We start from the raw sequence: 22,441 nt of genomic DNA, 5'->3' as shown, positions 1-22,441 counted from the left end.
GTCCAGTTGCAGCTGGCATTTGGTGTGAGCAAGGGGTGTGGCAAATGGTCACTTTCTTGCTGACATGGACGTGATATCAGTAGACGCCACTTGCAGGTTGCTCTGATGTCATCGGGGTACCATTAGAGTGGCTGTTGTTGCAGTCCCTGACATGTGGGCTACACTGCTTGCAACCTGATCTGCTGCCGTTGTGATGCCTACTACCCTCTTGCTGTGAGCGTTAATCCAATTGACCTGTGTGCTGAGTGCTGCCACCTGGGCAGCCAAGTTCTGCACGAGGTGTTGAAGGTTGATGTCCATTGCTGCAATGGGGGAGGCATATGTTGCTGTGAAGTGAAAGTGTCTGGTTGGGGTAATGGCTTGTAGTTGGCTGTGGATGCCGTGATTGACGACACTGCCAGCATGTCATGCACGCTATCTGCCAGGTCCCCTACAGCATGTTGCTGCATAGCAATACGCGCAGCTGTCACTGCTTGCGCCTGGGTGGGGAGGATGTGCATCTAGATAGCGCACAACAGCGAATCCAGAACCGAGTCAGACTGTGTAAGGCTCTGTATTTGGCGCAGGAACTGCGAAGGCATCTGGTTGCTGCATTCTTGTTGGTGCAGCAATTGCAATACTCGCTGCTCATCAGATGACAAAATACAGTGTATCAACTCATCCTTAAGACTGCATTGGTGGGGCGGTTATTATGCCCTGTACTTCGACCACACAATTTTGGTACAGTTGGCTCACCACATGTGAGGTCGATGTGACGTCATCCTTTGAAAAACTGCCTCCACAATAAATCACATGAATGCATCAAGGATCCAAAAGGAGGGCTGTCTAACCAACACAAATCTGGCGCTGGTCACCATTACAGTGGTGCTGGAAGGTGGTGGCGTGGTGCTGTTTTGCACACACAAATTTTCATGGGCTGACTCTGGGTGGGCAGAGTCTGTGTACATGGCCATGCCTTCAGCTTGCTTTCCAGCAACCAATTGCATGCCAACAGCTCTTCTAGTTGCCTTTGGAGATCCTCCATAGTCGCCATTGTACTACTGCAGTTCTCACACAAAAGAGACATATTAAACGCACCGAGGCACATACAAAAGAATAACTTTTCAAGGTCCAAATATTGTCCGTTTGAGACTATGGGTGAGCACAGAAACGTTCGAAAGTGAGTCCGCTCACTCACGCTGATCAAGTCTGTCGTCACATGCTGCAAATGATCACATTGGGGTCACCACTGAAGCGAGCAACACATGGTACTTTGCCACTTTCAAACGTGTCGTACTGTGGGCCTGCTTACTGCAGTGTCCATGCACGAAATCTAAGCTCTAGGTATGGGTGACAGTAATTAAATACACAAGGTTAAGCACAACACATTTATTCGCAGCAATATACATACACCAAATAGTTATAATAATTACGCTGGGAATGTCCGCATGTGCAATCAGGTGACCACAGTGAATGTTTCGACCACTGATCCTGAAGGGTATACACTCCTCAGTGATCAAGCACACAGTACAGATTCATGGCCATGGAAGACAATGGGCGAGTGTTCAGCTGGGCATACCAATGTTCTCTCATCTCAGAGATGCATTTAATTTGTGGGCATGAGAAACATAGTGAACGAGTGACAGCTGTCCGATTTGCATACGTAACAGTAGGGAGTGCATATTGTGCTCAACCATGTGGACTGCAGCAGGCGAGATGGCAGAACGATGCAGACATTCGTGTCTCTCTTTGTGTTCTGCATGCCCATCGGTGCTGCATCATTGCCGAGTTTTGGCCTAACGGTACTTTTGCGTGGGGGTGCATACATACAAATGTTGGCCCATTGACTGTGTTGTCTGCAACTGCTGTGCAGCTGTCTGAGGCTGCCACACGAACATTTGAAAAGAGAATTGTCTATGGCACATGACTAATGGAGCATGGGAAACGTATGAGTGTTGCATGGGAACTAAAGCCCTATTAGTTGGGTAGGCATGAGTTTTAAGTTAAATTTCGAGTCAGAGTTGTGTAAAGTCAGCTATTGGGTATTTGGGTAACAGAAACTTGTATGGTAAATGTGACAGACTGTGTAGACTGGTCTTGAGGGAGGCTCAAGGGACTGCGTCTTTCCATTGGAGTTGGAGAGTGTAGGGCCACTGCCATTTGAGGGGCGATGGAATGTTGCATTGGCCTCTGGTAGCTGCTCAGCATGGTGTGTCATCATTTGGGCTACGTCAACAATGATGTTGACTTATTGCAAGTCAAGCAAGGCTACCTCAGTTTTACCTGCCAACACAATGGCAATGCATGGCATGGGCAAGTAGATTTTTCCATCATCAGGGTATTGATGGGTCGCAAAGTATGTGAGCAGAAGTGGTGCATTGGCATAACAGTTGTGCTGCTTTTTACAGCACATTCATTCACAGCCCAGTGGTCTACCAGGACGAAAGGCCTACACCAGATAAGGAGGCGACATTGAGCTGTCAGCAGCAACCACTGGTTCGAGTCTCTCTGTCGCAGTGCTAGCTTCCTGCACTAAGTCTGCCCTCTGGACTTGGCACCTGATGGCAATGGGCCTTCCTCACTCACTCCAGCAGCAGCCTGAGTCTGGTCCAGTTGCAGCACATTGCACCCTGAGCACAGCAGCCACCTTCTGACAACAATAGGAAAAGACCTATCGTGGTTTAGCAACGAAATTCGAAAAATGCTGATGAAGCAACGGCTGTTGCACTCTTGGTTCAAAACAGCATGCGCAAATGATGACAGGCAAATGTTAATAGAAGTCGTGCATCTGTGAAACGATCTATGTGTGAAACACCACCATCATATCTTAACAAAAGATTTGGCTGAGTACTCAAGGAAATTCTGGTCCTGTGTAAAATCACTAAGTGGGTGTAAGCCTTCCATCCAGTCACTCGTCAACCAGTCCGGTGTGGCAGTTGAAGACAGCAAAATGAAAGCTGAAGGTTTAAATCTGCGTTTAAGAAATCATTCACACAGGAGAATCGTACAAACATACCATCATTTGACCACCACACAGTACCTACATCAACACACAAATAGCTAAGCAAAAAACAATTCAATACAAAACCTGGGAAAGTTGGCAGCATTTACAGAAACAAATGACACTCTAGGCACAGAAACTGGCAGTTATGGTGCTATACTTCGAAAACACTGACGACAAGGAAAACTGAAGGCTCCTAATCTGAAAGTACCTTTCCATTTTGTTACAAAAATTTTAATGAACTATTTTAAATCTGTAACCTATATATGCAAACAATAAAGTACAAGTGCAAACGAAAAACATTGTGTAATGCTTCAGAACACGCATTTTTAAATAATGCGAAATGCGTCTGGATGCACATGTTAAATAATAATTAAAAAAACTTAATGTTCAGCATACAAAAGACGTTTTTCTTTTAAATTAGTGCAATTTAATACAGCTTTGACGAAAATGGTCAGCACACGGAAATGACTAATTGAGCAATGTTGACGCCAATAATATTACAACATTGTCCTCCATTCCAAGTAATCCATAACGGAAAGACTTCAATCTCTTCCTTTCGAAGAGGTTCAAACTAGCCACATGACACACATGTCCCCACATCCACTAAAAACCTATTTTCTGTTCTGTGCACAGTGCCCACCAAACACACACTGTCTCTGCTTTAAAGGTCGAGGAACCATGAAGATGGTCAGTGGCATAAGGATGTAGAATGCACTGGACAATGACTACATTAGAGACCTTATGGCATGTCATTATGGCTATGCTCATGGCGAAATTAGCATCTGGAGTAAGTTTCTCAAGTAGATCTCCAGGAAGAACTGTTATGAGTACAGACACGAAGAAAATCAAATGGCAAGAAGAAATAAAAGTGGCGGCCTGGAACGTAAAATCAATGAGTCAGGGAGGGAAAATACATAATACAATTCAAGTAATGGATAGGGTGTGAACAGAGATACTAGGAGGTAGTGAGATGCAATGGCAGAACACAGGAGATACTTACGTAAATGGACACAGAGTGCTATACTCAGGAAGAGCAGACAGGAAGCATGAACATCGAGTCGATGTAATAATACTATCAGTGAACTAGCAAGATGTCCCAAATGTTTCATACCTGTATCAGTCCATTTAACGTTATTGTAGATGAGTGGTAGCGCTAGTCTTATAAATACAGGGTGTCCACAATGAGACTCCAACATTTTAATATCCTATCTTTCTCATTTCAGATGTGAATCCTGAAGGGGCAGACAGAGCAACTCAACAAGTTTGTGGTCAAATTTGATACGCCAAGTGGCCGTAGTGGAGCTGCAATCAATTGTCTTAGCAAAACGGAGGATATGAAGGAGCTTGCACAAGTGGTCTGGTGGTATGCAGAGACAAAATCGGCGACCCAAGTGCAACGAAACTTTCGTCGAGTTTACAACAAAGCGTCCCCGTCGTTCAAGACTATAAAGAAGTGGTGTGATCAGTTTTGGCTACTGGGAATGTTGCAAAAGGGCATGGTGGTGGTAAGCCTGGGATCAGCGAACATCATGTGGAACAAGTGCGGCGGTCATTCGAACAAAGTTCACAGAAGTCAGTGCAACAGGCAGCATGAGAACTTCATATGAAACGTTCAACAGTGCACAAAGTGCTTCATCAGCGATTGCGTTTGTACACATATAAAGTGCAGGTTGTGCAAAAAATCAAGCCTGATGATCGACCAAAGCTAGAAGAATTTGCATGTGTCATGTTAGATCGAATTGGCGCAGATGAGACATTTTTATCACGGGTGATGTTTACTGACGAGGCAAACTTTCACGTGTCAGGGGCTGTCAATAGTCACAATGTGCGCATCTGTGGGTCTAAAAATCCACATGCACCTAGGGCACATGCGCGACAGTCCGAAAGTTAATTTGTGGTGTGGTTTGATGATAAATCGCATTGTTGGGCCGTTTTTCTTTGAGGAGCCGATTGTGGATGGAGCCATCTATCTGGACATGTTGGAACAATTTGCCGTGCCACAGAAAACAGACCTGCAGCCAAATGTGATGTTTCAACAGGACGGTGCACCACCCCACTGGAGCCTTGATGTCAGAAAATTTTTAAATGACACATTCTCGCAACGATGGATTGGGCGTGAATGTCCAATTTCTTGGCCGCCACTTTCACCCGACATAACCCCCTCGATTTTTTCTTGTGGGGTTATGTGAAAGACCGGGTATGCGCTACACCAGTAAAGGACCTGCAAGACTTGAAACAGCACATAAGAATTGTCATCAACTCTGTCACAGAACAGATGCTCCACAACACATGGCACGAAATCGACTATAGACCTGAAATTCTTTGCGCTACCCATGGCGCCCATGTTCAAGTGTACTAAACTGTCCACCTGTGTATGAAAACTTGATGAGCTGCTGTATGATTTCCCTGTATTTGTTCGTCAATAAATTGTGTTTCCTCTCAGATTTTATGAGTTCAAATGTTGTAGTCTCCTTGTGGACACCCTGTATAATACAAGTGTATGTTCCCTATAGTGAGCAGGAAGACGAAAAGATAGAAGAATTTTATGATAACATAAATGCAATTTTAAGAAAACTTAACAAGTATAGGTTTACAGTTGTGATGGGAGATTTTAATTCGAAGGTAGGGGAAGGTAGAACATTAGACATGGTAGGACCATTTGTAGTAGGAGAGAGGAATTCTAAAGGTGTTTATCTTGAAAATTTTCTGTGTCAAATGATTATTAACACCTGGTTTAAACTTCCACTGAGAAGACTGTGTGCATGGATGTCTCCAATGGCCAGACCTGTGAAATATGTAAGAAGCCAGATTGATTTTATACCAGTAAATATATGTTTCAGGAACAGTTGCACATCATTAAAAATATAGCCCAGAGAAGACATAAACTCTGATCATACTCTGCTTGCAGCAGTTTTTAAAGTTAGAATGAAGAGAGAGAAGAGAAACAAAAATCAGATCTACAATTTGAGAAAAATGAAAGACCCAAAAGTTGTGCAGCAAATAAAAGAAAAGTATCTGAAACTAGAGAGAAAGACGACGAAGTCACGGGCAATGGATGAGATACTGAATCTAATGGAGCAAAGGAGATTAAATAAGGGAAATCCAACGAAGTACAGGAATATAAATAAGGACATCAGTTGAAAAATAAGGGAGGCAAAAGGAAATGAGCAATGTGATGAAATCGATGTTTATCAAACTAAATATAGTAGTTACAATGCACACAAGAAAGTCAAAGAAATAACAGGGATACAGGTAAAGTGTCAGTGAAAAACTAGTCAATGACGATGGAAATTTGATGGTGGAATTAGAAGACAAGAAAAAGACATGGATATATATATATATATATATATATATATATATATATATATATATATATATATATATATATATAATTTCATGACACTAGATGTGCTTTTAATTCAAGCACAAGTGAAATAAGTGGCGCAGATATACTAGAATTCGAGTTTCAGACAGCCATCAGTCAGATGAAGGACAGAAACACTGTGGATCCACATAAAGTGGAAGTAGAGTTCTTAAAACTGATGGTCGAAAATCATGTAAAGGGATTAACCCAAATTTTCAATCGAAAACCTTCAATTGGAATGGCTGAAATCAGAGTTCATTACTCTGCCAAAAAAGTCAAATGCAATACAATGGAGAGATTATCGTACAATAAGCTTAATGAGTCGTATCTTGAAATTATTTTTGATGGTGATATAAAGAAGAATATATAGAGTATATGAGGAACAGATAGCCACTAATCAGTCTCAGTTTGTTAATGCTGTGGGTACGAGAGAAGCCTTTTACAGTGTACAAGTATGGTTTCAGAGATTTATAGATGTAAATAAAAATGTATTTGCTTGCCTAATAGACTACTAGAAGGCTTTTGATAGAGTAAAGCACGACAAGTTGAAGGAGATTTTGAGAAATATTGAAAAGGAGCCGAGAGATCTGCGAATCATCAAGAACCTGTATTGAAATCAAACAGCAGCGTTGCGTAATGATGGAGAACATACTGAGGCAATAAAAATTCTCAGAGGAGTAAGACAAGAATGTATCTTGTCACCTATACTATTTAATATATACTCAGAATTCATATTTGAGAATCCTTGGAAGAAGTAGAAGAAGGAAGTTTGATAAATGCAGTAAGATTAAACAACAATCGGTATGCTGATGATACTACTGTATTTGCTGACACTATGCAAGCGTTTCAGTTATTAATGGATAGAACTGTAAGAGTTACCAGTCTGTATGGGCTTGAAATAAACACCACAATGACAAAACTCATGGTCATAAGTAAGGAAAATATTACAGAAGTAAACGTAGTCATAAACCAAATAACAAGAGAAAGGATAAAAAAATATTAGAACCATAATACATGAAAACTGGGCTAACTCACGAGAAATCAAGATTCACATTGGGAAAGCAAGAAGTGTGTTTCAGAGAATGAATGCTACCTTCAAAAGCCGTAACCTAAGTCTAAGAACGAAAATCAGACTTTTCCACTGCTATGTGTGTTCTGCCCTTATGTATGAGATAGAGACATAGATCTTAAATAAAAACACAGAGAAGAAGCTGGAGGCCTTTGAATTGTGGCTTTATAGGTGGACCCTGAGAATACCTTGGACCTACAGAGAGAGAAGCGTAGACTTTTGAGAAGAATGAACACAAACCTAAATTAATCAAGATAGTGAAATGCCGAAAGTTGCAAATCTAGGACATGTCATGAGTAATACAAATGGATATGATCTGCTATAAAAATATTTCCAGGCGAAATGAACAGCAAAAGAGGTTCTGGAAGATGACGAATATCTTTGTTTGATAACCTTAGATACTGGCTCAATTTGTCTTCAATAGAACTATTCCATGTTGCTACCAACAAGAGAAGAGTAGGCTTTATGATGGCGAACATCTGAACTAGACAGGCACCGAAAGAAGAAGAAATCTTTCCAACATGTCAGTCTTGTCTGACAGTTTGGCAGTCTGCTTCACCACAGATTTAACTGCTACCTGCGTAAGCATTGCTTCTGATTCTGGTATTTGTGGGACTTCAATCTACCAACAATTCAATGCACCTGAAGAGCACCACACATTAAGGAAGCAAGAACAGCTACCGCAAACACTCAGGAACATCCACATCCTTTAATCCATATACACAACACATCATCAGGATTCAGTTTACAAGTTCATCTTGAAAGACTACGCAATGGTTTATCAACAGCAACAAATGCACTAGTGGAAGTAGAATATGACTACATACTGCCAGGAAATATAGAACTGCTAGTGCGGCAGACAGCTGTTGACTGGTGTAGCGATGTTACATTAGGAGGGTGCATAAATTCGTTGCGTTTTTGTTTCACATGTTGTATTCAGTTCGCTATATGTTTCTAAGATGACATAGGAGTGGTATTTATCAGAAGTTTTTGTCAGCATTGGTTGTTTCCCAGGATTCAACAGGGTCACAGGGTCACAACTTTGGTTTTTCTCCAGATCTTTGGTATTTGCAATCTTGAAACACAATGTTTATCATGTCTAGAGTCCAATTCTTGATTGCTGGTCGAAACATTGTTATTTGTCCCGTTTCAGGTCATCAAACCCAGCAGCTTTATTGCTTTTCACTGAGCATATTGTGGTTTCTAATTCTTTATATTTTTGAGATTACAGTTTTTTTTTAATTTTTCCATTCAGCAATAACTGCTGTGCTGTCTGGTTAGGTGTTGTATCAGGAATGACTGAGGGAGTAGCTGTTGGGTCATTTGCAGGACTCTTCTGCAGTTGCCATACTTCTCCACTGTTTTGTTTCATATCTAGCTGCACCACAAGGTCACACCTTTTTTTCCCCTTGTATTTGATATGACTAGCATCAGGTCTTTACTGGCTTGTATTGTTTCTTCAGAAAATGTTTTCGAACAGGTGTTCATATATATCTTAGTATGGTCTCAGTATACAGGTTTTTCTACATCCCCGAGTATGTGCCTACATGAGACTCTACTGACCAGGTTTATAAAGGGCTCATATTCGTTTGGAGAAGGACCGTATTCAAATATTTTAGTCAAGTTCATCAGCAAGTTTATCCCATTGTGCTCATTTAGAGTTAAATCTTCTCTTGAAGGTGGCATATTTGGGTTTGATGACTTCTTCTATAGTTCAGTGTCTTGGAATCAGATCTCCCATTTCTTTATTCACTTGGTGGGCAATATTTTCACTTGCAAAGATATTCTCTGGGTTATATCCACAGCCTTATCTTCTTCTTCAGAAGGAGTATGATAACTCTGGATCTTAGATTAGCTCCATGCCCATGTCTTCTATCCAGTTTTCAAGGTCTTCTCCACTTTGGGCTGATATACTGTGGCAGTTAAAATCTCCCATGACCAACTTCACTGGTTGCGAACAGAAATTATCTGGTTCTTTGAAGCTAAATCCATTATTTGGGGGTTTGTACGTGAATATTACTGTATAAGACCATGTCGCTACAGTAAGTATTTCTGTATCATCGTTTTCAATTAAATTCGTGGACGAGATATTCAGCCTTGTTTAGCAAATAGTGCACTACCATATTGCGTGCTGGGTCTTTCAATGATTCAGGTCATTCCGCTTATCTTTGGTCTTCTGTCATGTGGGCCTCTATGATTTTCCTGGATGAGCAGAATGGCACAGTTCTTTGTCTTACACCTACTGGATAGTAGTATTTGTTTCTCTAATTGCATTCCTTCAATATTTATGGAAATTCTTGTAAGAGATGCATTGAAAAAAAGCTATGGAAGGAGCCTCCCTGAAGATCACTACACAGAGAAATAGGCACGACATGACATGTCATTATCAGCGATCAGGCATACCCTGAGCAATGCTGGGATTAATCCCAATGGCAGATTCTTCCACCACTAGAACATTACACTCGATGGAACAATGTTACACTTAATTAGAAAAACTGGTTTGTTGTTGCCCTGCCTCACTATATTCATTTACCTCTGCATATGTAAAACACGATGACCTATGTGTGATCCAGACCCTATAATTTGTTGTAGAAAAATGTGAAAAAATGGAAGATAGTCCATATTAATGAGAGTGTTTCTATTGGTAGAAACTGATGATAAACTATATACATTTTGTATTAATAAATAAAAGGAATGAACAATATGTTTGACTGGTCCTTTACTTCATTTAAAGTAATGCTAATAGATAGCATAATGCGAGTGTATAAACAATATTTTAAGTTTTTTTAAGTTGATGTATAGATATACAGAGGTATAGATGTTTAGAGCTTTTGGAATTCCTCCCCTGGACTGAGCAACACATAGCCAACCATGAGCAAAACTTGGATTTTCTACACTGAATCTGGCAACATGCACTAACCACCTTGAGAATTTTTGATTGTCACCATGAAAGCACAACACACAGGAAACTGTAGGCGTTTGAAGGTGAAGTGTGAATCAGCGCAAATCATTGAAATTTGTGGAATCAGCAAATATTTTCCTTTGCTTTTCCCATTGATTATTGTCGCTTCAATACATTTGGCACTAGTTTTTTCACAGACAGTCCGGTTCCATTGGACAACTTGGTGTGCTGAGATTCCAAAGTCAGTGAGCCAACTTTCAACGGTAATATGTGTACTGGTATTTCAGCCTCCAATGAGCTGAGAAATTCTACTGGATAATTAAGAGACAGATCCGCTCAATGGATTTATATTTAGTAACAGCAGCTTTTTCTTTAGATGCTTCAGCAATTCTACTGGCTGACAGTTGATATACATGACTGATTGATCTTCCAATGTTGATTTTTAGTGTGACATTTCAAATAATGTCCATTATTTAATGTTTGGCGACATATGATGCATCAAAAGACACTTTGTTTGTGTGTGACACGAATTTCTTTTACCTGTAAACAAAAGGAAAATGGAATGTGATTCACCTATAAAATAAAACAGAAATAATTATCCATATAAACGTCCAACACTTAACAAAACGGAAATGGTATTCCATTTCAAACTCAGTCGCCAATTACTATCTACAATCACGATCATTATTTGTTATTACTGAAGACTGAGGCGTCAACAACCAAAGTGGGTAGCATAAAAACCTTCTCCATAAAAAAAATACATAGCACATGTGCTTGGTCCAACAGTGTCGAAGTCTATTAATTCAGACAGATACGCCAACATCCATTTTTAAGCATAACATCATAAATCTGTCGATAAATAGTGGGATACCACCTATACACATGTGGCATCTCAGCAACTGAATCATGCTAGCCTGTGTGGTTGCTTATAGAGCAATGTGCAAATCAGATGACATAACTCAGGGTGTATCCATTCAACACAAACTTACAAATCAACTCCTGCTGATATGTTTCATATATAGGGTAAAGGACGAAGAGGCATTACTAATTTTATTGTGATGGACGATGTTACTGTGTATATTTAATTTTAAATAAAGAGTAGCATAGTAAGAAAAATAACTATTTCTTCTATCAAGGGTAATGATGAATCCCAAGACATCTACATCTGCATCTACTTACATCCTCCACAAGCCACTGTACAGTGCGTGGTGGAGGGTACTCCATAGCACTGTCATTACTACTACCACCCTACATAATAATCCCCTGATGAACCTTCCACTAACAATTAGCCAAGATACTACTCCTTACGACAAATCATAGCTTATTGAGACTCTGAGTATTGATATATCTTATGCCCATAATGTCAGCAAGTACCACACATAGCTGGCACTGCCTGTATACATGGCAACTCATTACCCCATAAAATACAATATTGGCATCTCACAGGCAGTAAATAGTACTTCCTACTGTTTCTTCTGAACTGAGATAAATCAACTCAGGTTTCATAAATTTCACGTTCACGTTATTATGTTCATCACTACTACCCACCACAGCCATATACAAAACAAGAATTCAACATAAATAATAAAAAGGCACCCACTAAACTGTACTGCTGCACTACACCTTTGGCTGCAGGTAATGGTCCTGAATCCAGCTGTAAGTGTTAGTGACCACTTATGATACAACTTATAGAGACCGCAGCAGTGGACCTCTGTGGTAGGTGGTGGAAGCAGGTCGAGTGATGTTAGGTGGTCAATAGCTCACATCCAGGGTGGGGTAGGATCGGAGCAGCAAATTAATGGGCTCGTACTTGGCCAACATGATGTTATAAAAACATTTATTGTTTGTCAACTATAGCAATCGTAATGTTGGAAACCCAGAATCTACTCTGTAGGAATCAACATGGATTCCGGAAACAGCGATCGTGTGAGACCCAAATCACTTTATTTGTTCATGAGACCCAGAAAATATTAGATACAGGCTCCCAGGTAGATGCTATTTTCCTTGACTTGCGGAAGGCGTTCGACACAGTTCCGCACTGTCGCCTGATAAACAAAGTAAGAGCCTACGGAATATCAGACCAGCTGTGTGGGTGGATTCAAGAGTTTTTAGCAAACAGAACACAGTATGTTTTTCTCAATGGAGAGACGTCTACAGACGTAACAGAAGTAACCTCTGGCGTGCCACAGGGGAGTGTTATGGGACCATTGCTTTTCACAATATATATAAATGACCTAGTAGATAGTGTCGGAAGTTCCATGCGGCTTTTCGTGGATGATGCTGTAGTATACAGAGAAGTTGCAGCATTAGAAAATTGCAGCGAAATACAGGAAGATCTGCAGCGGATAGGCACTTGGTGCAGGGAGTGACAACTGACCCTTAACATAGACAAATGTAATGTATTGCGAATACATAGAAAGAAGAATCCTTTATTGTATGATTACATGATAGCGGAACAAACACTAGTAGCAGTTACTTCTGTAAAATATCTGGGAGTATGCGTGCGAAACGATTTGAAGTGGAATGATCATATAAAATTAATTGTGAGTAAGGCGGGTACCAGGTTGAGATTCACTGGGAGAGTCCTTAGAAAATGTAGTCCATCAACAAAGGAGGTGGCTTTCAAAACACTCGTTCGACTTATACTTGAGTATTGCTTATCAGTGTGGGATCCGTACCAGATCGGGTTGACAGAGGAGATAGATAATATCCAAAGAAGAGCGGCGCGTTTCGTCACAGAGTTATTTGGTAACCGTGATAGCGTTACGAAGATGTTTAGCAAACTCAAGTAGCAGACTCTGCATCGCGGTGCAGCTTGCTCGCCAGGTTTCGAGAGAGTGCGTTTCTGGATGAGGTATCGAATATATTGCTTCCCCCTACTTATACCTCCCGAGGAGATCACGAATGTAAAATTAGAGAGATTCGAGCGCGCACGGAGGCTTTCAGACAGTCGTTCTTCCCGCGAACCATACCCGACTGGAACAGAAAAGGGAGCTAATGACAGTTGCACGTAAAGTGCCCTCCGCCACACACCGTTGGGTGGCTTGCCGAGTATAAATGTAGATGTAGAACATACCTGACATAACCTGTGATGGCATGCAAGGAGGTGCAGCCAACAGCAGGCAGCCTAACATCTTGGAGTGTTGGGCAGCCAGTGGTGGTGACGATAGCGATTCTGCAAGAACCGCAACAGCAACAGTGTGTGGTGGCTGTATGGTCCTGGGCTTAAACTGTACACCTCCACATTAGTAGACTGGCAGCAGCTCAAGTGAGTCCCAGGTGAACCATTGGTTAGAGCACTCTACTTTCACAGCATCAGACTTGGTGCAAGCAGCAGGGCTGCATCTAGCAGTGGCAGAGACTGAGGTGGTGATTAGTTGTTCTGTGTAGACTCAAAGACCACCAAAGGTCCCCCATCATGACTGGTGGCTGGCATACACGCCTTTGATTAAAAATGACAAGTATTTAGACAGACTTGGCCCATCAATGTTTTGCTATAGCACCGGTTTCTATGATGTAAGCCACAACAAAACTGTGGTTTGGATGTAAAGCAATCAGACCATCAGCGCTGCAGTGGCTCTGCCTTCCTGCAGTGTCGTTGAGATTATAACTGTGGTTTCTCAGCTGGCTTGGTGATGTGATGGCTGCCTGGCATCATAGTGGTCGCTAGTTCCTGATGAAACAGCTTCCAGTTGGCTTTGGCCTGACCTGCTTCTATGTCCTCTTGCATCACCCATGGCAATTTTGAGTTTCCCAACTGCACCCAGTAATGTTTGCAGCAACCTGAAGACATACTATGTACAAAATCGTTCTTAGCATAATAAATGTGTTACAATACAGCTGTGGCGGCTTTCATTAATCCTTATCATTATAATTAGTTTCTGGTGTAACAATTCTCCAGGCAATAGCCAAACCAAACCCTTCCATCGGATTTCCACAGGATATAACGAGATTCATCACTCCAAGTCGCTCATTTCCAGCAGTAAAATGTCCAGTGGCGTCACTCTTTACACCAACTTAATTGTCACTCTGCACCAGCTACAGAAATGTCTTGCTTATGAAGAGACCATTGTACTTTACAACTCCCCATGCCCATTTATTGCACTACCAGGACTTCTGGTGCACTTTGGAAATCAAAAGCGATTCCTTCTGCTGATTTCATTCCATTTTCACAACCACCCTCCACAATACTCGACAGTCCCTGTTCATCTCTATATGAGGTATGTCTGGTCATCAGTCAGATGTGGTTGTTCCTTAGCATTTTCACTTCACATGCACATCATCAACAGTTGACTTAGCCGCTTTAGGAGGGTTGAAATGACCCTGACGGATTTTTTTAAATAGGTGATTTCCAGTGTCTTCATCAATTTCGAATTCACTGAGCTCTCCTGTCCAATGCATTCAACTGTTACAGCTTCTCTACTGACAACACAACAGTCCCTGTATACTTTCATAGTAGTGGGTGTGCCTCTCGTGATATTTGTTGGTCAGTTGCGTGGGAGTGCCCAGATGTTTTGATCAATTAGTGTATCATGACGATTTTATATATACGACTGTGTGCAAGGCATTTACAGAGCACTAAATACACAATGGCTTCAATTTACTAAAAAATGAAGATTTAAGTCTATTTACTTTTTGCATTCTATTAGTGAAACATATATAACAACAAAAAATAAACAACTTTTTCTTCTAAAATACACACCTACTAATATTCAACCAAAAATTTGTCTATAGGCTACTGAAGAGCAAAAGTGATTTCATTTTAGATTTAAAATTTACTTTTCTTCCTATCGGTCATGTTATGTAATGCTGATACAATTATGGATTAGTAAACATAAGAACCAGCAGCAAAGCTTAATAAAGACCGCGCCATTAGTCATGCAAAAGTCAGTAGTCATCAACTGACAACTACTGGCAGGTATTTAGCCAGAAGCTGGTACCGTTTGAATCACTTAAAATGGTGGAACTTTGAGACCACTCAAATCCTTGAAATAGTATGCCATCATTATATGATTCCTTTTCCATGAAACAGTTACATATTACAAATTATGCAATTAAGTTTGCAAAACATACCATAATCATAAAACAGAATACTGCAAACCCAATATGTCCACAATCTATGTCAATAATAACACTGCAATTATACTCACGAACAGCTCGCAAAATTCCCTCATCACGGACGACTCCCATCATTAATGGAATGGTTGTGAAATGATGGGGAGGGCGACCCTCAGCATAATCCTCAATGGCATCCCGTAAAATCTCTATAGGATCCTTTGGAAGAAAAACTTCATCCATAGGGATGTTGGGTGGATCAATGACTGGGCGATAGAAAGTTAAGGGATCCACAGACCAGAACTAGAGAAAAAGACACAATAATAAAACCCATTAGTGAGAAACACAATATAAATATATAGTAGGCAACTGAAAGCACATTTTGCGTGGCTGTGAATGTACCATTAACACTTGTGAAGAGTGTAATGTAACGGATCGAGATTCACCCATTAAACCATATGAGAAATCCGATTACTAAAGATCACAATACATTGCCATTTTGCTTGGTAAACACATATTTATGGTCACATCTTTATGCACTAATCACTGTATAACAACACTGACAGCTATAACTTACCTACAGAAGAAAGTAGGTACTTTAATACACTCTGATGGAAAAAAAAAGGGCAACGCCAAGACAGAATTGTGCGACGTGAACGAAAGTTCGTAGACGTTCTTCTAAATCTGAAAGATGATATCTATTCAAACATTTCGAGCCAGTGGCATGACAGTCACGCTAGTAGCACCAGTATGAGGGTGAAAGTGAAATTTGCTTTAAATACACGTTGTAACGGTCGTGAGCGGTAGTTACCTTTGAGACTGGAGTGGCGAGTGACGTTAGTCAAGAATACCTTTAAGGAGACAAAGACGCCATTGTCACCATCTCACTGAGTTCGTGTACAGAGCTATGAGGAGCTGAATGTTCCTTCTGCGATACTGCAGAAAAATTTGGCAGGGATGTAGCCACTGTACCTGAGTGATGGCAGCGGTGGTCATGAGAATGTACGGTCGCATGAAGATTGGGTTCCAGGTGGCCATATGGTACTATAAAGAGAAAAGATCATCGTGTTCGGCATATGGCTCTGGCGCATCGTGCTACATATGCATAAGCAATTACAGCAGCAGTAAATACCACTGTTACACGACGAAATATTATAAATTGATTACTTCAGGGACAGCTCTGAGCCAAGCACTCTGTCGTGTACATTTCAGTGACTCCAAACCACTACCATTTGCGACTTCAGTGGTGTAAAGCGAGAGCTAATTAGAGGGCATGGAGGAGGTCTGTTGTGTTTTATGATGAAAGCTGATTCTGAGTCAGTGCCAGTGATGTGTTGGTTAGAAGGTGGTCACTCAAGGACCTGCAACCAATCTGTCTGCATGCTGGACACACTGGATATACACCTGGAGTTATGGTCTGGGATGTGATTTCGTAAGACAGCAGGAACACTCTCCTGGTTATTCCACGCACCCTGACTACAAAATGATTCGACCGGTTGCACTGCCATTCATGAACAGTACACCAGGGGGTATTTTTCAACTGGATAACGCTCGCCCACATACCGCTGTTGTAACCCAAGATGCTCTACATGTCAAAGTATTGGCTTGGGCTTCTCTATCGCCACTTCTGTCTCCAGTCGAGCACATAGAGGACGTCTCTCAATAACAACTCCTGCGTCACTTACAAACGGCATTAACCGTCCCTGTATTGACTGACGAAGTACAAAAGGCTCTCTATGGTTTCATTAGGTATCTTAGAAATTAAATATTTGCACCAATCCCTGCCTGAGCTCCTCAGAAGTTTCCACCTTGTCAAGTGCCTTCGTGCACCATATAAAGGACTTTGCCTCTCCCAGCAGGTGCAGTCTTACTATTTGCAAATGTTGTCCGACCCGATATGTTGTTGCGCAAATTGTATTCATTCATAATGCAGAACAAGAAAATACATATACACTATAAAAATTGTAGCTTCTATGGACTATTAGAACAGTAAATATCAGTCGCCAAAGTTATGATGATAGTACTGTAATTACGAATGATTTATTACACAAATGGACTATTTCAGACAAATAGTCAATAAAATGACACGAAACACTGTATAACAGAGTTTACTGCTTGACTACACTATCGGAGGTAAGAAATATGCGTAAGCTATAACAGCATGATTAATGCATACACAGTTCTCGCAGTGTGCACATCTACTGAAAGCAGGCTGGTCACAGTTCAGATGGGAACACTGTTTCGTTAACTCTTGTTCGAAGTAGCACTCCAAGGGTGTTCGAAATACACCAGGAAAGTAGCTACATTGAAAAAAATGCAGATATGATCAAATATGAGACCTGTTCCACCGAGAATTGGAAATACAAAAACGACTGAATGCGTAACATGTGGTCCCTGAGCTATATGCTAATGTGATTGTCAGAAAGTACCATAATTATGGCTGTGATAAATTTCGCAAAATTTTTGTGTGGGTGGAAGAAGAAAATGTCGGTAGGTTGCAAAATGTCTGTGCACTTTGCTGGAATCAACGTCTTGATGAATTCATCGTCTTCAGGAACTGTCCAGGCGACAAGCAAAAGAAGGGCTTTAGTTTTTTCTTGTATATCTGGCCACATTACTTGTTCTAGGAAGACTTGCTAGCAAACGCCTTGATGTTCAGTAAATTTATATTCATATTTGCAGGAAAATAGGCGGTAGTCTCCCATACAAGAACATACAAATGGGGTATCAGCGTACCATCCATCACACTTCCAGGCACTGTTATATAAAAGCCTGTGGTTAACGCTATGGATTCAACTACACCACAAACATGGGTGCTTCCCTTCACTGCGAGAGTCCGTCCAGATCGTAACTCTTCATCATTCATCAGATCTTGATTGCTCAATATCAATTGCTTAATCTGGTGACAGACTTTTTTTTGCTCAAAGAGTGTCTTCGTTTCCCTAACGAACTGACAGGAGTTTTGTTGAATATAGGTAACCATTTCAATCAACGGGCTTCCTAGCTTTGTCTGTTATTTTGCGCAGACTACCTTATCCTTATATTTAAATGTCTATACCCACGAGTTGAAGCTATGAATTGCAATGAGCCGTGAGAGTCAATTCTCTTCTTTATTTTAAGTGCCCAAAGTCGAAATGTGCGGTCACATATTATTGCGTTTTCCTGTCTCTTTCTTATAAAAACATCACGTAATTCGTAGTTCATTGTATCCTGCAGAATTTTTGAATTTGATGAATGACATTGTTTTAGCCTATTTTCAAGTTTTGTAAGAAGGTCTTGCTCTTTATTTTCTTCTTCTATGCCAATATCAATGTAATTTTCAGGCGTTGTGTCATATCAGTTGCTAATCCAGGACGACACTGACGTGGAGGATCAAAATATCCATCTACTTTCTTGATTGTTGTGTCCATAGATTGTATGCATACATCAGATATGCTTCTGGAAACTTTGCAAGGTAGCAGTATTTTGCACCTTAGTGTAATATAATAATTGTTGCAAAGACGAGTTAGATATCGGTTATTGTGTTATTTATCAGGCAATCAGCCTATTGAAATTAATATAGGGAGTATCAGACGGCATAAGACGCGTATTAACTTTAATAAAGCGTCCCACTGGGGGAGACGCGCCGCCGGAGCAGGTAGGCACCCACTGCGCGGGGCCTTTGAGGGACGGCGCCTCTTTGGCGCTGGAAGTTACGCCGACGCCACTATGTCGAGATGAGCTGGCGCCTAAGGGAACCTTCCCACGAATCTTAACGTTTTCTGGGGCTTTCTAAGAAACGCGCTTAAGCTAGTGCAATGACCTTTTCCCGCGCGAGGGCGAACAGAGAGACACGATTGGTGGGTTCAATTTTGAAAGGAGATTCAGTTTGTTCCAGAACATTCTAGGCGCAGTAAGGCGCAGAATGTTTTAATTGGCTGGAAAAAGACAGGAAATAATAGTGGGAGCGAACTGTGCTGGTCTAGAGCCACGGGAATTGCCAGCTCGAAAAATAGCGTGGGGGTTGCTGATTTTTGCAGAGGGAAGCTTTTGGAACTGTTATCGGAGAGAGGCGTCCTAGCTCCTGTAGTGAGCGGACGTCGTGCTTTCGGCTCTGCTGCAGAAGAGTAAATTCTTTTCAGTGTGCTGTGCAGGACTTTGAATAAGTCTGCCAGCTGCAGCTATAGCTAGTATTCAGTTAGGGGAACTGTCTTGTTTCACTATTAGAGACAGGCTGATTCCGCTAATTACGGTTGGGAATACTGTCTCACAGGAAGCAGACAGGAGCAGAGCAATTTCCTTGAGGCACAGTTTATTAAAGACGTTACTGGATTCCGCCTTTGGGCTGGTGAGTCCCGTCTTAACGAGTGCAAGACGATTGGAAAGAAAGCAGAATTAGCTTTTGAGTAGGAGTTTACGAACAGGAAGCCTGTTCGCGAAAATAAACTCATTTTGTTGCAATTGAGGCTCCACGACGACGCAGCCGCCATCGGCAGCCTGCTGACCTGTCCACGACGCTGCATTTGGTGACGTGATGCTCAGCTTCGGCATTTAATCCGATGTTACGCACGCCTTGTGATTATCAGAGCTCAGTTTTCCAGCCATGCTCTTATTGAGAATTTGTTTATTGCAGTAGGTTCGTTTGACGTATTTTTTGCCGTCTGACAAGGGGAGAGAGTAGCAAATAACAAGTGCAGATACGTTATCCGACCTTAAGAGTTAGTTTTGGAATTTAAGTGCCATTGCCATTACTAGTTTAATTTTATCATTTATAAATGTTTGTCATTGTTCAGTTTGATGTTAGGGAGGTTGTTGTCCAATAAATGTGTTCAATGCTATCCTTGTTTGTTTAGTAGATATCAGTTCCCTGAACACTATTTAGTTATTAAATATTAATCAAAATTTGTGAAGGGGCAGTTTTAATTAACAGGTTGGGCCTCCGCCTAGGGTCCCTAATCAACATTTTATTGAAAGAGACCCCTTCCAACTACGTTCGTTTTCTTGGAGATGATGGCTGATAAGATGAGCTGCTTCCCTGGAAATCCGCCATTGGTGACATTGCTTCATCTGTAACTGCCATGGCACTATCATTTTCTTCATATGATGTCTCTTCATCTGATGCCTCTTCATCTTTTAACAGTATAATGACATCTCTAATTACCACATCCTATTCAGTCAACATGCTCTTCTCCAGTAGGTACATCTTCTGCTATACCAAATTAATACCCCAACAGCTTCACAATTACTGTCTTTCTGATAGTCCAGGGTGAAACACTTACCGACTCTATAAACACTTCCATCCCACAAAGATAATCTGATCTACTCTAACAGCAAACATAAACTTATCTGACATATTGTGACCACTGTCCCACTTGCAGTGTGATGTATAAATGGAGGACTTTAGTAAAGTGGGGAAACCTATTACTGCCACACCTACTCCTTCCTCCCCTGTCAATACTGTTGCACTATAGCAGCTAAAATATTAGAGAGTTTTCCTTTCTAGTCAGTTACAAAGAAAAAAAGGAGTTTATTCTATTCTCCATATCAACTATTGTGACCTTCCCTTACCAGCTGATGACAAGAGATACAAATGATAACATATTCTTACTTGACCTGCTGGAAATGGGATAACATGATTTGCAACAGCTGAATCTATCCCAAGACTCTACAATTTCAATAATCCTAACTCACCATCTTTCTCTAATACCATATTATACTCAAATGTGGCCTCTGCTCTCAACTGTGCTACCTCATTGCCGGCCGCTGTGACCTAGCGGTTCTAGACGCTTCAGTCTGGAACTGCACTGCTTCAATGGTCACAGGTTCGAATCCTGCCTTGGGCATGGATGTGTGTGATGTCCTTAGGTTAGTTAGGTTTAAGTAGTTCTAAGTCTAGGGGACTGATGACCTCAGATGTTAATCCCATAGTGCTCAGAGCCATTTGAGCCATTTTTTGGTACCTCATTAACTAGCGACTTCGTACTTTCCTGAACAGTGACACACCTTGTGTCTGTGATCCAGGGACAGCATTATCCTTACTCACAGCTAGGAATTCCATAACAGCCCAACAATAAAAAGACCAGAACACTCGTTAGTAAATAACACTACCACACTTATTTATTATGCCTAATCATGAGCCAGTTGGACACCTAAATTTCCTCACCAAAAGGCCAAAACACTGACACTTAAAACCATAAGCTGCAGTCTGGATGACATGTTGTGTTGAGTACACCCTCATACTGGCAGCAATATCAGCTCTCCTGATACCACTCCTCAAGGTCCGTGGTGAAGTGACAGGTCGGTAGGGCTCAGTGACAGACTGGTGGATAAGACAAGTGTTTCATTATACTTCAGCTACACATCTTGTCATTTCCAACATAAGGCAGACAATGCCCACTTTGGTGTGGCAGATTGGCCATGGGCAGCAGATGGCAGCCCTTTGTACTGGCAAAATGGTACATGCACCAGCGTCCTGCTGACGTCAGGCTGACAGCAACCAAAGGCCTAACATCAGAAGCACTCTCCTTCCTGCGCTGCTACGGGATTCCATTGTTGAATGATTGTGCCCAGGCAACTCAACCCCAGCTCATGTCCATTACAGTGATGAGGGAAGATCGTCGTGTATGAGACATGATCCACTGCCCTGTGACATGAGCCTGGTGGCAGGAGGCATGTACAGAAGTAGGAAGTGCTATGGTACGAAGTTCCACAGAGTGGACTTAGAGCCAGAGGTACCTACCCTGAACTTGTCTCAACACAGTGTCCAGTCGTCTCATCATCTAGTGTAGACATGGCGTTGGGTGGTACTGCTGGATGATGAATGCATCTGTCTTAAAATTCACAATTATTTATAATGCTCTGGGGCACATTTGTTGCCCTATCAAGTGGTTCTTGTCCTGGAGTGACGACTCTGTCCTGGCAGCTCTGACTTTTACTCCTGTGTGGTGCAGGTTTTTTGCTGAGCATTGTTAGCCCATATCACAATCCTTTTGCATACATGTTGCTATAACCTGTAAGACGCCATACTGCACTTACTAGCAAGTCGTAGCTAATGCAATGCTTCGTGTCTGTTTTCTTACCCCTCACACC

At 41.5% G+C, this 22,441-nt stretch overlaps 1 protein-coding gene across 1 annotated transcript in view; it reads right to left on the bottom strand.

Annotated features, from left to right (window-relative positions):
* Positions 1–22,441, bottom strand: part of LOC126268026 (juvenile hormone esterase-like) — a 530,118-nt gene that overhangs the window by 198,248 nt on the left and 309,429 nt on the right. Inside the window, exon 7 of the mRNA XM_049973445.1 lies at positions 15,469–15,676. Within this exon, the coding sequence (XP_049829402.1) occupies positions 15,469–15,676 (208 nt within the window). The remainder of the gene's footprint in view (positions 1–15,468; positions 15,677–22,441) is intronic.

The sequence above is a fragment of the Schistocerca gregaria genome, chromosome 4 (genome assembly GCF_023897955.1).
Source record: "Schistocerca gregaria isolate iqSchGreg1 chromosome 4, iqSchGreg1.2, whole genome shotgun sequence".
Taxonomy (NCBI): Eukaryota; Metazoa; Arthropoda; class Insecta; order Orthoptera; family Acrididae; genus Schistocerca; species Schistocerca gregaria.
The sequence above is the reverse complement of the archived record's forward strand: the minus strand, read 5'-3'. Positions and strand labels throughout refer to the sequence as shown.